Genomic DNA, 16,028 nt, shown 5'->3' on the forward strand with positions numbered 1-16,028 from the left:
TGCCCTGCTCCCTCCTAATATCTGTGTATCAGTCCTGAATTCGTACCATTGCCCTGCTCTCTCCTCCTATCCCTGTATCAGTCCTGAATTCGTACCACTGCCCTGCTCTCTCCTCATATCCCTGTATCAGTTCTGAATTAGTACCACTGCCCTGCTCCCTCCTCATATCCCTGTATCAGTCCTGAATTAGTACCACTGCTCTGCTCCCTCCTCATATCCCTGTATCAGTTCTGAATTAGTACCACTACCCTGTTCCCTCCTCATATCCCTGTATAAGTCCTGAATTAGTACCACTGCCCTACTCCCTCCTCATATCCCAGTATCAGCCCTGAATTAGTACCACTGCCCTGCTCCCTCCTAATATCCGGGTATCAGTCCTGAATTAGTACCGCTGCCCTGCTCTCTCCTCATATCCTTGTCTCAGTCCTGAATTAGTACCACTGCCCTGCTCTCTCCTCATATCCCTGTATAAGTCCTGAATTAGTACCACTGCCCTGCTCTCTCCTCATATCCTTGTATCAGTCCTGAATTAGTACCACTGAACTGCTCTCTCCTCATATCCTTGTATCAGTCCTGAATTAGTACCACTGCCCTGCTCTCTCATATCCCTGAATCAGTCCTGAATTAGTACCACTGCTCTGCTCCCTCCTCATATCCCTGTATCAGTTCTGAATTAGTACCACTACCCTGTTCCCTCCTCATATCCCTGTATAAGTCCTGAATTAGTACCACTGCCCTACTCCCTCCTCATATCCCAGTATCAGCCCTGAATTAGTACCACTGCCCTGCTCCCTCCTAATATCCCTGTATCAGTCCTGAATTAGTACCGCTGCCCTGCTCTCTCCTCATATCCTTGTATCAGTCCTGAATTAGTACCACTGCCCTGCTCTCTCCTCATATCCCTGTATCAGTCCTGAATTAGTACCACTGCCCTGTTCCCTCCTAAAATCCCTGTATCAGTCCTGAATTCGTACCACTGCCCTGCTCCCTCCTAATATCTGTGTATCAGTCCTGAATTCGTACCATTGCCCTGCTCTCTCCTCATATCCTTGTATCAGTCCTGAATTAGTCCCACTGCCCTGCTCTCTCATATCCCTGTATCAGTCCTGAATTAGTACCACTGCCCTGCTCTCTCCTCATATCCCTGTATCAGTCCTGAATTAGTACCACTGCCCTGCTCCCTCCTAATATCCCTGTATCAGTCCTGAATTAGTACCACTGCCCTGCTCTCTCCTCCTATCCCTGTATCAGTCCTGAATTAGTACCACTGCCCTGCTCCCTCCTAATATCCCTGTATCAGTCCTGAATTAGTACCACTGCCCTGCTCTCTCCTCCTATCCCTGTATCAGTCCTGAATTAGTACCACTGCCCTGCTCCCTCCTAATATCCCTGTATCAGTCCTGAATTAGTACCACTGCCCTGCTCTCTCCTCCTATCCCTGTATCAGTCCTGAATTAGTACCACTGCCCTGCTCCCTCCTAATATCCCTGTATCAGTCCTGAATTTGTATCGCTGCCCTGCTCTCTCCACATATCCCTGTATCAGTCCTGAATTAGTACCACTGCCCTGCTCTCTCCTCCTATCCCTGTATCAGTCCGGAATTAGTATCACTGCCCTGTTCCCTCCTAATATCCCTGTATCAGTCCTGAATTAGTACCACTGCCCTGCTCCCTCCTAATATCCCTGTGTCAGTCCTGAATTAGTACCACTGCCCTGTTCTCTCCTCATATCCCTGTATCAGTCCTGAACTGGTACCACTGCCCTGCTCCCTCCTCCTATCCCTGTATCAGTCCTGAATTAGTACCACTGCCCTGCTCCCGCCTAATATCCGTGTGTCAGTCCTGAATTAGTACCACTGCCCTGCTCTCTCCTCATATCCCTGTATCAGTCCTGAATTCGTACCACTGCCCTGCTCCCTCCTCATATCCCTGCATCAGTCCAGAATTAGTACCACTGCCCGACTCCCTCCTCATATCCCTGTATCAGTCCTGAATCAGTACCACTGCCGTGCTCTCTCCTCATATCCTTGTATCAGTCCTGAGTTTGTACCACTGCCCTGCTCTCTCCTCATATCCTTGTATCAGTCCTGAATTAGTACCACTGCCCTGCTGTCTCGTCATATCCTTGTATCAGTCCTGAATTAGTACCCCGGCCCTGCTCCCTCCTCATATCCCTGTATCAGTCCTGAATTAGTACCACTGCTCTGCTCCCTCCTCATATCCCTGTATCAGTTCTGAATTAGTACCACTACCCTGTTCCCTCCTCATATCCCTGTATAAGTCCTGAATTAGTACCACTGCCCTACTCCCTCCTCATATCCCAGTATCAGCCCTGAATTAGTACCACTGCCCTGCTCCCTCCTAATATCCGGGTATCAGTCCTGAATTAGTACCGCTGCCCTGCTCTCTCCTCATATCCTTGTCTCAGTCCTGAATTAGTACCACTGCCCTGCTCTCTCCTCATATCCCTGTATAAGTCCTGAATTAGTACCACTGCCCTGCTCTCTCCCCATATCCTTGTATCAGTCCTGAATTAGTACCACTGCCCTGCTCTCTCCTCATATCCCTGTATCAGTCCTGAATTAGTACCACTGAACTGCTCTCTCCTCATATCCTTGTATCAGTCCTGAATTAGTACCACTGCCCTGCTCTCATATCCCTGAATCAGTCCTGAATTAGTACCACTGCTCTGCTCCCTCCTCATATCCCTGTATCAGTTCTGAATTAGTACCACTACCCTGTTCCCTCCTCATATCCCTGTATAAGTCCTGAATTAGTACCACTGCCCTACTCCCTCCTCATATCCCAGTATCAGCCCTGAATTAGTACCACTGCCCTGCTCCCTCCTAATATCCCTGTATCAGTCCTGAATTAGTACCGCTGCCCTGCTCTCTCCTCATATCCTTGTATCAGTCCTGAATTAGTACCACTGCCCTGCTCTCTCCTCATATCCCTGTATCAGTCCTGAATTAGTACCACTGCCCTGTTCCCTCCTAAAATCCCTGTATCAGTCCTGAATTCGTACCACTGCCCTGCTCCCTCCTAATATCTGTGTATCAGTCCTGAATTCGTACCATTGCCCTGCTCTCTCCTCATATCCTTGTATCAGTCCTGAATTAGTCCCACTGCCCTGCTCTCTCATATCCCTGTATCAGTCCTGAATTAGTACCACTGCCCTGCTCTCTCCTCATATCCCTGTATCAGTCCTGAATTAGTACCACTGCCCTGCTCCCTCCTAATATCCCTGTATCAGTCCTGAATTAGTACCACTGCCCTGCTCTCTCCTCCTATCCCTGTATCAGTCCTGAATTAGTATCACTGCCCTGTTCCCTCCTAATATCCCTGTATCAGTTCTGAATTAGTACCACTGCCCTGCTCCCTCCTAATATCCGTGTATCAGTCCTGAATTAGTACCACTGCCCTGTTCTCTCCTCATATCCCTGTATCAGTCCTGAACTGGTACCACTGCCCTGCTCCCTCCTCCTATCCCTGTATCAGTCCTGAATAAGTACCACTGCCCTGCTCCCGCCTAATATCCGTGTGTCAGTCCTGAATTAGTACCACTGCCCTGCTCTCTCCTCATATCCCTGTATCAGTCCTGAATTGGTACCACTGCCCTGCTCCCTCCTCATATCCCTGCATCAGTCCTGAATTAGTACCACTGCCCGACTCCCTCCTCATATCCCTGTATCAGTCCTGAATCAGTACCACTGCCGTGCTCTCTCCTCATATCCTTGTATCAGTCCTGAGTTTGTACCACTGCCCTGCTCTCTCCTCATATCCTTGTATCAGTCCTGAATTAGTACCACTGCCCTGCTGTCTCGTCATATCCTTGTATCAGTCCTGAATTAGTACCCCGGCCCTGCTCCCTCCTCATATCCCTGTATCAGTCCTGAATTAGTACCACTGCCCTGCTCCCTCCTCATATCTGTGTATCAGTCCTGAATTCGTACCATTGCCCTGCTCTCTCCTCATATCCCTGTATCAGTTCTGAAATAGTACCACAGCCCTGCTCCCTCCTCATATCCCTGTATCAGTCCTGAATTAGTACCACTGCTCTGCTCCCTCCTCATATCCCTGTATCAGTTCTGAATTAGTACCACTACCCTGTTCACTCCTCATATCCCTGTATAAGTCCTGAATTAGTACCACTGCCCTACTCCCTCCTCATATCCCAGTATCAGCCCTGAATTAGTACCACTGCCCTGCTCCCTCCTAAAATCCCTGTATCAGTCCTGAATTAGTACCACTGCCCTGCTCCCTCCTAATATCTGTGTATCAGTCCTGAATTCGTACCATTGCCCTGCTCTGTCCTCCTATCCCTGTATCAGTCCTGAATTAGTACCACTGCCCTGCTCCCTCCTAATATCCGTGTATCAGTCCTGAATTAGTACCACTGCCCTGCTCTCTCCTCATATCCTTGTATCAGTCCTGAATTAGTACCACTGCCCTGCTCCCTCCTAATATCCGTGTATCAGTCCTGAATTGGTACCACTGCCCTGCTCTCTCCTCCTATACCTGTATCAGTCCTGAATTAGTACCACTGCCCTGCTCCCGCCTAATATCCGTGTGTCAGTCCTGAATTAGTACCACTGCCCTGCTCTCTCCTCATATCCCTGTATCAGTCCTGAATTGGTACCACTGCCCTGCTCCCTCCTCATATCCCTGCATCAGTCCTGAATTAGTACCACTGCCCGACTCCCTCCTCATATCCCTGTATCAGTCCTGAATCAGTACCACTGCCGTGCTCTCTCCTCATATCCTTGTATCAGTCCTGAATTTGTACCACTGCCCTGCTCTCTCCTCATATCCTTGTATCAGTCCTGAATTAGTACCACTGCCCTGCTGTCTCGTCATATCCTTGTATCAGTCCTGAATTAGTACCACTGCCCGACTCCCTCCTGATATCCCTGCATCAGTCCTGAATTAGTACCACTGCCCTGTTTCCTCCTAATATCAGTGTATCAGTCCTGAATTAGTACCACTGCCCTGCTCTCTCCTCATATCCCTGTATCAGTCCTGAATTAGTACCACTGCCCTGCTCTCTCCTCAAATCCTTGTATCAGTCCTGAATTAGTACCACTGCCCTGCTCCCTCCTAATATCCGTGTATCAGTCCTGAATTTGTACAACTGCCCTGCTCTCTCATATCCCTGTATCAGTCCTGAATTAGTACCACTGCCCTGCTCTTTTCTCATATCCTTGTATCAGTCCTGAATTAGTACCACTGCCCTGCTCTCTCCTAATATCCTTGTATCAGTCCTGAATTAGTACCACTGCCCTGCTCCCTCCTAATATCCCTGTATCAGTCCTGAATTTGTACCACTGCCCTGCTCTCTCATATCCTTGTATCAGTCCTGAATTAGTACTACTGCCCTGCTCTCTCCTATCTCTGTATCTGTCCTGAATTAGTACCACTGCCCTGCTCTTTTCTCATATCCCTGTATCAGTCCTGAATTAGTACCACTGCCCTGCTCCCTCCTAATATCCGTGTATCAGTCCTGAATTAGTACCACTGCCCTGCTCTCTCCTCATATCCGTGTATCAGTCCTGAATTAGTACTACTGCCCTGCTCTCTCATATCCCTGTATCAGTCCTGAATTAGTACTACTGTCCTGCTCTCTCAAATCCCTGTATCAGTCCTGAATTAGTACCACTGCCCTGCTCTCTCCTCATATCCTTGTATCAGTCCGGAATTAGTACCACTGCCCTGCTCCCTCCTCATATCCGTGTATCAGTCCTGAATTAGTACTACTGCCCTGCTCTCTCCTCATATCCTTGTATCAGTCCTGAATTAGTACCACTGCCCTGCTCTCCTCATATCCCTGTATCAGTCCTGACTTAGTACCACTGCTCTGCTCCCACCTCATATCCCTGTATCAGTCCTGAATTAGTACCACTGCCCTGTTCCCTTGTAATATCCGTGTATCAGACCTGAATTAGTACCACTGCCCTGCTCTCTCCTCATATCCCTGTATCAGTCCTGAATTAGTACCACTGCCCTGCTCTCTCCTCATATCCTTGTATCAGACCTGAATTTGTACCACTGCCCTGCTCCCTCCTAATATCTGTGTATCAGTCCTGAATTCGTACCATTGCCCTGCTCTCTCCTCCTATCCCTGTATCAGTCCTGAATTCGTACCACTGCCCTGCTCTCTCCTCATATCCCTGTATCAGTCCTGAATTAGTACCACTGCCCTGCTCTCTCCTCCTATCCCTGTATCAGTCCTGAATTCGTACCACTGCCCTGCTCTCTCCTCATATCCCTGTATCAGTTCTGAATTAGTACCACTGCCCTGCTCCCTCCTCATATCCCTGTATCAGTCCTGAATTAGTACCACTGCCCTGCTCTCTCCTCATATCCCTGTATAAGTCCTGAATTAGTACCACTGCCCTGCTCTCTCCTCATATCCTTGTATCAGTCCTGAATTAGTACCACTGCCCTGCTCTCTCCTCATATCCCTGTATCAGTCCTGAATTAGTACCACTGAACTGCTCTCTCCTCATATCCTTGTATCAGTCCTGAATTAGTACCACTGCCCTGCTCTCTCATATCCCTGAATCAGTCCTGAATTAGTACCACTGCTCTGCTCCCTCCTCATATCCCTGTATCAGTTCTGAATTAGTACCACTACCCTGTTCCCTCCTCATATCCCTGTATAAGTCCTGAATTAGTACCACTGCCCTACTCCCTCCTCATATCCCAGTATCAGCCCTGAATTAGTACCACTGCCCTGCTCCCTCCTAATATCCCTGTATCAGTCCTGAATTAGTACCGCTGCCCTGCTCTCTCCTCATATCCTTGTATCAGTCCTGAATTAGTACCACTGCCCTGCTCTCTCCTCATATCCCTGTATCAGTCCTGAATTAGTACCACTGCCCTGTTCCCTCCTAAAATCCCTGTATCAGTCCTGAATTCGTACCACTGCCCTGCTCCCTCCTAATATCTGTGTATCTGTCCTGAATTCGTACCATTGCCCTGCTCTCTCCTCATATCCTTGTATCAGTCCTGAATTAGTCCCACTGCCCTGCTCTCTCATATCCCTGTATCAGTCCTGAATTAGTACCACTGCCCTGCTCTCTCCTCATATCCCTGTATCAGTCCGGAATTAGTACCACTGCCCTGTTCCCTCCTAATATCCCTGTATCAGTCCTGAATTAGTACCACTGCCCTGCTCCCTCCTAATATCCGTGTATCAGTCCTGAATTAGTACCACTGCCCTGTTCTCTCCTCATATCCCTGTATCAGTCCTGAACTGGTACCACTGCCCTGCTCCCTCCTCCTATCCCTGTATCAGTCCTGAATTAGTACCACTGCCCTGCTCCCGCCTAATATCCGTGTGTCAGTCCTGAATTAGTACCACTGCCCTGCTCTCTCCTCATATCCCTGTATCAGTCCTGAATTGGTACCACTGCCCTGCTCCCTCCTCATATCCCTGCATCAGTCCAGAATTAGTACCACTGCCCGACTCCCTCCTCATATCCCTGTATCAGTCCTGAATCAGTACCACTGCCGTGCTCTCTCCTCATATCCTTGTATCAGTCCTGAGTTTTTACCACTGCCCTGCTCTCTCCTCATATCCTTGTATCAGTCCTGAATTAGTACCACTGCCCTGCTGTCTCATCATATCCTTGTATCAGTCCTGAATTAGTACCACTGCCCGACTCCCTCCTGATATCCCTGTATCAGTCCTGAATTAGTACCACTGCCCTGTTTCCTCCTAATATCAGTGTATCAGTCCTGAATTAGTACCACTGCCCTGCTCTCTCCTCATATCCCTGTATCAGTCCTGAATTAGTACCACTGCCCTGCTCTCTCCTCATATCCTTGTATCAGTCCTGAATTAGTACCACTGCCCTGCTCCCTCCTAATATCCATGTATCAGTCCTGAATTTGTACCACTGCCCTGCTCTCTCATATCCCTGTATCAGTCCTGAATTAGTAACACTGCCCTGCTCTTTTCTCATATCCTTGTATCAGTCCTGAATTAGTACCACTGCCCTGCTCTCTCCTCAAATCCTTGTATCAGTCCTGAATTAGTACCACTGCCCTGCTCCCTCCTAATATCCCTGTATCAGTCCTGAATTTGTACCACTGCCCTGCTCTCTCATATCCTTGTATCAGTCCTGAATTAGTACCACTGCCCTGCTCTTTTCTCATATCCCTGTATCAGTCCTGAATTAGTACCACTGCCCTGCTCCCTCCTAATATCCGTGTATCAGTCCTGAATTAGTACCACTGCCCTGCTCTCTCCTCATATCCGTGTATCAGTCCTGAATTAGTACTACTGCCCTGCTCTCTCATATCCCTGTATCAGTCCTGAATTAGTACTACTGCCCTGCTCTCTCATATCCCTGTATCAGTCCTGAATTAGTACCACTGCCCTGCTCTCTCCTCATATCCTTGTATCAGTCCTGAATGAGTACCACTGCCCTGCTCCCTCCTCATATCCGTGTATCAGTCCTGAATTAGTACTACTGCCCTGCTCTCTCATATCCCTGTATCAGTCCTGAATTAGTACCACTGCCATGCTCTCTCCTCATATCCTTGTATCAGTCCTGAATTAGTACCACTGCCCTGCTCTCCTCATATCCCTGTATCAGTTCTGACTTAGTACCACTGCCCTGCTCCCTTGTAATATCCGTGTATCAGTCCTGAATTAGTACCACTGCCCTGCTCTCTCCTCATATCCTTGTATCAGACCTCAATTAGTACCACTGCCCTGCTCCCTCCTAATATCTGTGTATCAGTCCTGAATTAGTACCCTGGCCCTGCTCCCTCCTCATATCCCTGTATCAGTCCTGAATTGGTACCACTGCCCTGCTCTCTCCTCATATCCTTGTATCAGACCTGAATTAGTACCACTGCCCTGCTCCCTCCTAATATCTGTGTATCAGTCCTGAATTAGTACCCCGGCCCTGCTCCCTCCTCATATCCCTGTATCAGTCCTGAATTGGTACCACTGCCCTGCTCTCTCCTCATATCCTTGTATCAGACCTGAATTAGTACCACTGCCCTGCTCCCTCCTAATATCTGTGTATCAGTCCTGAATTAGTACCACTGCCCTGCTCCCTCCTCATATCCCTGTATCAGTCCTGAATTAGTACCCCGGCCCTGCTCCCTCCTCATATCCCTGTATCAGTCCTGAATTGGTACCACTGCCCTGCTCTCTCCTCATATCCTTGTATCAGACCTGAATTAGTACCACTGCCCTGCTCCCTCCTAATATCTGTGTATCAGTCCTGAATTCGTACCATTGCCCTGCTCTCTCCTCCTATCCCTGTATCAGTCCTGAATTCGTACCACTGCCCTGCTCTCTCCTCATATCCCTGTATCAGTTCTGAATTAGTACCACTGCCCTGCTCCCTCCTCATATCCCTGTATCAGTCCTGAATTAGTACCACTGCTCTGCTCCCTCCTCATATCCCTGTATCAGTTCTGAATTAGTACCACTACCCTGTTCCCTCCTCATATCCCTGTATAAGTCCTGAATTAGTACCACTGCCCTACTCCCTCCTCATATCCCAGTATCAGCCCTGAATTAAACCCACTGTCCCACCATCTCCCCATAATCTTGCATCAATCTGCTAACTAATCCCACTGCCCCACTCTCTCCCAATTCCTCTGTCTCAATCCCTAAACTAATTACACTGACCAACTTCCTCCCCATTCTGCTCTCTCTCAATATTCCTTTGTAATTCTCTGTTTTATTATCCCTGTCTCCTTCAACCATATTTTATGAAAAATATTCCAAAATGCCTTGGTTGTGGAAATGATGATTCCCCGTTCACTCCACACTGTTGAAACAACATTCAATTGGTGCTTCTCGTTACTGAATCCAAGCTGCAGAAACTATGGATTGGATTTTCTCCATCAATGTCTGGTGCTTATGGAGTGCGGGAGGAAAACAAGCTGTAAATGTGTTGGGCAGCTTCCTGAACCCAGTGCAGCACCATTACATCAGGTGTCAGAATGCCTGCCCGTTTAACCTTCGATCCTGCCTTATGAATAGAATACTGGAATTAAAGGTGGACAGGGAGAGGAGATACTGAGCAGAGTCAAAGAGATGCAAGTTACCTGTGGTAAGAAAAGATGTGAATTTACTTGGACCTTTCACAACTATCAGATATCCCAAATGTCCCAAATCACTCTCTGGACAATGAGTTCTTTGACGTTCAGTAAAGTAGCAAATACAAGCACCAAATTTCACACACTAGCAGCAATGTGAAAATTAATTGATAAGATGATAATTCTGTTTACGATTAGAAACTAAAACTGAAATTTCTGGAAAAGTTCAGCAGGTCTGGCAGCATCTATGAAGAGAAGTCAGAGTTAATGTTACGGGTCTGCTGACCCTTCCTCAGAACCTGCTGAGGGAGGGTCAGCAGTGAATTGTTTTCCAACCATTTCTGTTTTTTTCTGATTTACAGCATTGTCAGGTTTCTTGGTTTCTATTTATTATGTCCAGGATATGATGTTCGTTGGTGAATAATTATTGACCAGGAATCTTCCTGTTCTTCTACAATTGTGGTTCTGGTCTTTTACATCTATCGCAAATTATATCTGGAAACCTGTTTTATCTGAACTATACGGAGAAAGTGAGGACTGCAGATGCTGGAGATCAGAGTCAAAGAGTGTGTTGCTGGAAAAGCGCAGCAGGTCAGGCAGCATCCGAGGAGCAGGAGAATTGATGTTTCAAGCATGAGCTCTTCCTGTCTGAAACGTCGACTCTCCTGCTCCCCGAATGCTGCCTGACCTGTTGTGCTTTTCCAGCAACACATTCTTCCTGTGAACTACAGCACTCTTGATAATATAGACCGTCTGACAGTACAGCACTCCCAGAGAACAGGCCCTCCGACAGTGCAGCACTCCAACAGTACTGACCCTCCGACAGTGCAGCACTCCCACAGTGCAGACCCTCCGGCAGTGCAGCACTCCACAGTATAGACCCTCCGACAGTGCAGCACTCCCACAGTATAGACCCTCCGACAGTGCAGCAATCCCTCAGTATAGATTGTCCGACAGTGTAGCACTCCCACTGTATAGACCCTCCGACAGTGCAGCATTCCCTCAGCATAGACCATCTGACAGTGCAGCATTCCCTCAGCATAGACCCTCTGACAGTGCAGCACTCCCTCAGTAGAGACCCTCCGACAGTGCAGCACTCCCACAGTATAGACATTCTGACAGTGCAGCATTCCCACAGTACAAACCCTCCGACAGTGCAGGACTCGCACAATATAGACCCTCCAACAGTGCAGCACTCCCACAGAACAGACCCTATGACAGTGAAGCACTCCCACAGAACAGACCCTTCGACAGTGCAGCACTCCCTCAGTTGAGACCCTTCAGCAGTTCAGCCCTCCCATAATACAGACCCTCCGACAGTGCAGCACTCCCACAGAGAGACCCTCCAACAGTGCAGCATTCCCTCAGTATAGACCCTCTGACAGTGCAGCCCTCCCATAGTACAGACCCTCTGACAGTGAAGTATTCTCTCAGTAGAAATCCTCTGACAGTGCAGCATTCTCTCATTATAGACCCTCCGACAATGCAGCCCTCCCACAGTGTAGACCCTCTGATAGTGCAGCCCTCCCACAGCACAGAACCTCCGACAGTGCAGCACTCCCTCGGCACTGACCCTCTGACAGTGCAGCACTCTCTCAGTACTGACCCTCTGACAGTGCAGCACTCCCTCAGTATAGACCTTCCGACCGTGCAGCACTCCAACAGTATAAACCCGCTGACAGTGCAGCATTCCCACAGTATAGACCCTCCAACAGTGCAGCACTCCCACGGTACTGACCCTCTTACAATGCAGCATTCCCTCAGTATAGATCCTCCAACAGTGCAGCAGTCCCACTGTACTGAACCTCTGACAGTGCAGCAGTCCCACTGTACTGAACCTCTGACAGTGCAGCTCTCCCACTGTATAGACCCTCCGACAGTGCAGCAGTCCCACTGTATAGACCCTTCGACAGTGCAGCACTCCCGCTGTGTAGACCCTCCGACAGTGCTGCACTGCCACTGTATAGACCCTCCGACAGTGCAGCACTCCCACAGTAGAGACCCTCCGATAGTGCAGCACTCCCTCAGTACTGACCCTCTGACAGTGCAGTCCTCCAACAGTATAGACCCTCTGACAGTGCAGTCCTCCAACAGTATAGACCCTCTGACAGTGCAGCACTCCCTCAGTGTAGACCCTCTGACAGTGCAGCATTCTCTCAACACTGACCCTCTGGCAGTGCGGTATTCCCTCAGCACTGACCCTCTGACACTGCAGTATTCCCTCATCACTGACCCTCTAACAATGCAGTGTTCCCTCAGCACCGACCCTCTGACAGTGCAGTATCCCCTTAGCACTGACCCTCTGACAGTGCAGCGCTCTCTCATTACCGACCCTCTGACAGTGCAGCTCTCCCGCAGTATAGATCCTCCGACAATGCAGCATTCCCGCAGTATTGACCCTTTGACAGTGCAGCATTCCCACAATACTGACCCTCCAACAGTGCAGCACTCCCTCAGAATAGACCTTCCGACCGTGCAGCACTCCCACTGTATAGACCCTCTGACAGTGCAGCATTCCCTCAGTACTGAACCTCTGACAGTGCAGCACTCCCACAGTACTGACCCTCTCACAATGCAGCATTCCCTCAGTATAGATCCTCCAACACTGCAGCACTCCCACAGTACACACCCTCCGACAGTGCTGCACTCCCTTAGTATAGGCCCTCTGACAGTGCTGCACTCCCTTAGTATAGGCCCTCTGATAGTGCAGCACTCCCTCAGTATAGACCCTCTGACAGTGCAGCACTCCCTCAGTATCAACGCCCTGACAGTGCAGCACTCCCTCAGCACTGACCCTCTGACAGTGCGGTATTCCCTCATCACTGACCCTCTCATAATGCAGTATTCCTTCAGCACTGACCCTCTGACAGTGCAGTATTCCCTCAGCACTGACCCTCTGACAGTGCGGCACTCCCTCAGCACTGACCCTCTGACAGTGCGGCACTCCCACAGCACTGACCCTCTGACAGTGCGGCACTCCCTCAGCACTGACCCTCTGACAGTGCAGCATTCCTTCAGCACTGACCCTCTGACAGTGCAGCATTCCTTCAGCACTGACCTTCTGGCAGTGCAATATTCCCTCAGCACTGACCCTCTGACAGTGCAGTATTCCCTCAGCACTGACCCTCTGACAGTGCGGCACTCCCTCAGCACTGACCCTCTGACAGTGCGGCACTCCCTCAGCACTGACCCTCTGACAGTGCGGCACTCCCTCAGCACTGACCCTCCGACAGTGCAGTATTCCCTCAGCACTGACCCTCTGACAGTGCGGCACTCCCTCAGCACTGATCCTCTGACAGTGCGGCACTCCCTCAGCACTGACCCTCTGACAGTGCGGCACTCCCTCAGCACTGACCCTCCGACAGTGCGGCACTCCCTCAGCACTGACCCTCCGACAGTGCGGCACTCCCTCAGCACTGACCCTCCGACAGTGCGGCACTCCCTCAGCACTGACCCTCTGACAGTGCGGCACTCCCTCAGCACTGACCCTCTGACAGTGCGGCACTCCCTCAGCACTGACCCTCCGACAGTGCGGCACTCCCTCAGCACTGACCCTCCGACAGTGCGGCACTCCCTCAGCACTGACCCTCCGACAGTGCGGCACTCCCTCAGCACTGACCCTCTGACAGTGCGGCACTCCCTCAGCACTGACCCTCCGACAGTGTGGTCCTTTCTCAGGAGTAGCAAAGGAAACACTTGAGGAGCGTCTTTGATGCCTCCCTGAAAAATGCTATTTCTTCACTGACTTATGGAAACCTCTCGCCCCAGGCTCCACTGCAGAAGAAGCTTTGCAAAAGTCCTGACTAATTCAGGAGCAAATTACTGCAGATGTTGGAATCTATGCAGAAAAGATAAAGTGCTGGAGATGACAGCAGGTCAGACAGCATCCATGGAGAGAAAGCAAGCTAATGTTTTGAGTCTAGGTGACTCAACTCAGAGTCTGGTGAAGAGTAATCTAAGCACAACATATTAGCTTGCTTCCTCTCTCTGGATGCTGCCTGATCTGCTATGATCTCCAGCACAGTCCTCACTAAGTCAGGTGGCTCTAATTGGCCAAGATGGCGACCAAGCACAAACTGCCAAAGGAACAGGCTCTACACCATGTCTGTCATCACCCTCCTTCCCCATTTGTGGCAGGGACTGAGGATCCACAAAGCAAATTACCTCAGGACCCACAACTCCTGGGGGGGAAATTCATCCTCAGTCTCAAGAGACTGCTCAAGGAGAGCGCGGAGAGTGTGGACCTTCTACTTTGTGTTCAAATCCTGCAGTGTGATTTGTCGTCAAAAATAAGACCCTCAAAACTTAAAGGTAGAAATAACAGAGAGAAAATTGTTGAGAAAATGAAGTGAGTGGAACCAGCTGGATCCTTTTGGCAATGAGGTCCTTGATTGAGGTTGTTAACCTGGGTCATCAGGAACGCCCTGGCTGACCAATATAGCCAGGGGACCTGCTCGGACTGACTCCAACCTAGCTTGGCTACAGCCAGTATACTGTTCACAAGTGACTTGGTGACAGGATATTGGCCTCTGTGTAGTTATTTCAGACAGAAATAAAGAATTGGCTAAAAGAGGACAAAGAGACAGTATTAAAAGAGTTAGGGTGAGACACTGCCATTAGATATGAGTCAGTTTATATATCGTTTCCATCTCTTGGAAATTAAATCAAGGCCTCATCTAAGACTCCTGTTCCCATTCCATTATGTCAACAAACTTGGAATATCTGTTACTGAAATAGTGAACGTAGGCTTACAATTACTGCAAAAACAGCATTTACCCTTGTATGGCCTTCTCCCATTTGTCAGAAGCAATTGGTAAAGTGAGTTCAGAGTTGCTGGGAGGGAGGGAGTGGGTGGGCACCAATTAACAATAAATATTTGAATATTGACTGGAAAACCTACCTCTTTGAGCGCTGCAGCAGTGCACCCATCACAGAATGGCCCTTATAGTTGGGGAGCCCCATCCAGTAGCTGGGGTCAGACATGATCCTGATCAGCACTTCCCAGGTTCCAAACAAACATCGATTCGGACGTTGAATGTAGACGTCCCCTCAGTGTGCTTTTTAAATCAAGATCCCATTATTGCCTCTTCTCAGTGCCCAGGTCTCCAAGTGTTTGCTGATGGCAGCATGACTGACTGAACTCTTTGTGTCTACCATTCACTCTCTCTCACACACACACACACACACACACTCTCTCTCTCTCTCTCTCTCTTTATCACAGTCACTCTCTCTGCCTTTGTCTCTCACACCCTCTTTTGCTTGCACTGACTCTCGTACACAGGCGCTCTCTCTCTCTCACTGACAAAAGAGATTGACTGCCTCAGGGCTCCATTCACTCACACATAAAAACAGCACTGGCTGTCCAGCATCTCACAGCTTCTCTGGCATTGAATCTTCCACAGTAAAGGGAGGCTGGGGGAGGGAGAAAAGAGAAGCAGAGAGGGGGTGGTCAGGTTAGCGAGAGAGAGAGAGAGAGAGAGAGATTGTTGGGGTGGAGGGGAGCAGGTGAGGGTACAGAGAGCACAGTCCAAAGTGTATTTTTGGTGGGAGTTGTGGGGGGTGGGGAAGCAGCAGAGAGGATAGTTGGAAGGATTTTAGAGGGAGGGTGGTCAGAAAACAGAGAGGAACTGTGAGAAGGTGCCGGCAGCCGGCCTGTCCTTTATAGGAAGCAGCTTGCTGCTGTGCGACAGGAAACTGTGAGCAGTGAGCTCTCAATTGCAGGGAGGGGTTGTGGTCAGGCTTGTTTTGCTGCTTTGAGGCCTTTATTAAAATGAAGTTTTCAGAGTAGCTTCTTGCTGGAAGAAGAATCTCTCTCAATGGTTTAATATGATTGTGGAAAAGTGGCAAAAACAGCAGAAAACATTTCCTCTAGTTTCACTCCAAACCCCTCAAAACTGGGAAACCTGCCAACTGCCTCACATCAGCAAACCCACAGCCTTTATAATGCTTAGAGTATAGACA

General features: G+C 49.3%; 1 protein-coding gene across 1 annotated transcript in view; it reads right to left on the reverse strand.

Moving 5' to 3' along the window:
- mast3b (microtubule associated serine/threonine kinase 3b) overlaps positions 1 to 15,732 on the reverse strand; it is a 205,244-nt gene extending 189,512 nt beyond the window's left edge. The window contains exon 1 of the mRNA XM_060846498.1: positions 14,968 to 15,732. Within this exon, the coding sequence (XP_060702481.1) occupies positions 14,968 to 15,050 (83 nt within the window). The 5' untranslated portion in view covers positions 15,051 to 15,732. The remainder of the gene's footprint in view (positions 1 to 14,967) is intronic.
- Positions 15,733 to 16,028: the final 296 nt, after the last annotated feature.

Source organism: Hemiscyllium ocellatum, chromosome 28 (genome assembly GCF_020745735.1).
Source record: "Hemiscyllium ocellatum isolate sHemOce1 chromosome 28, sHemOce1.pat.X.cur, whole genome shotgun sequence".
NCBI classification, from domain to species: Eukaryota; Metazoa; Chordata; class Chondrichthyes; order Orectolobiformes; family Hemiscylliidae; genus Hemiscyllium; species Hemiscyllium ocellatum.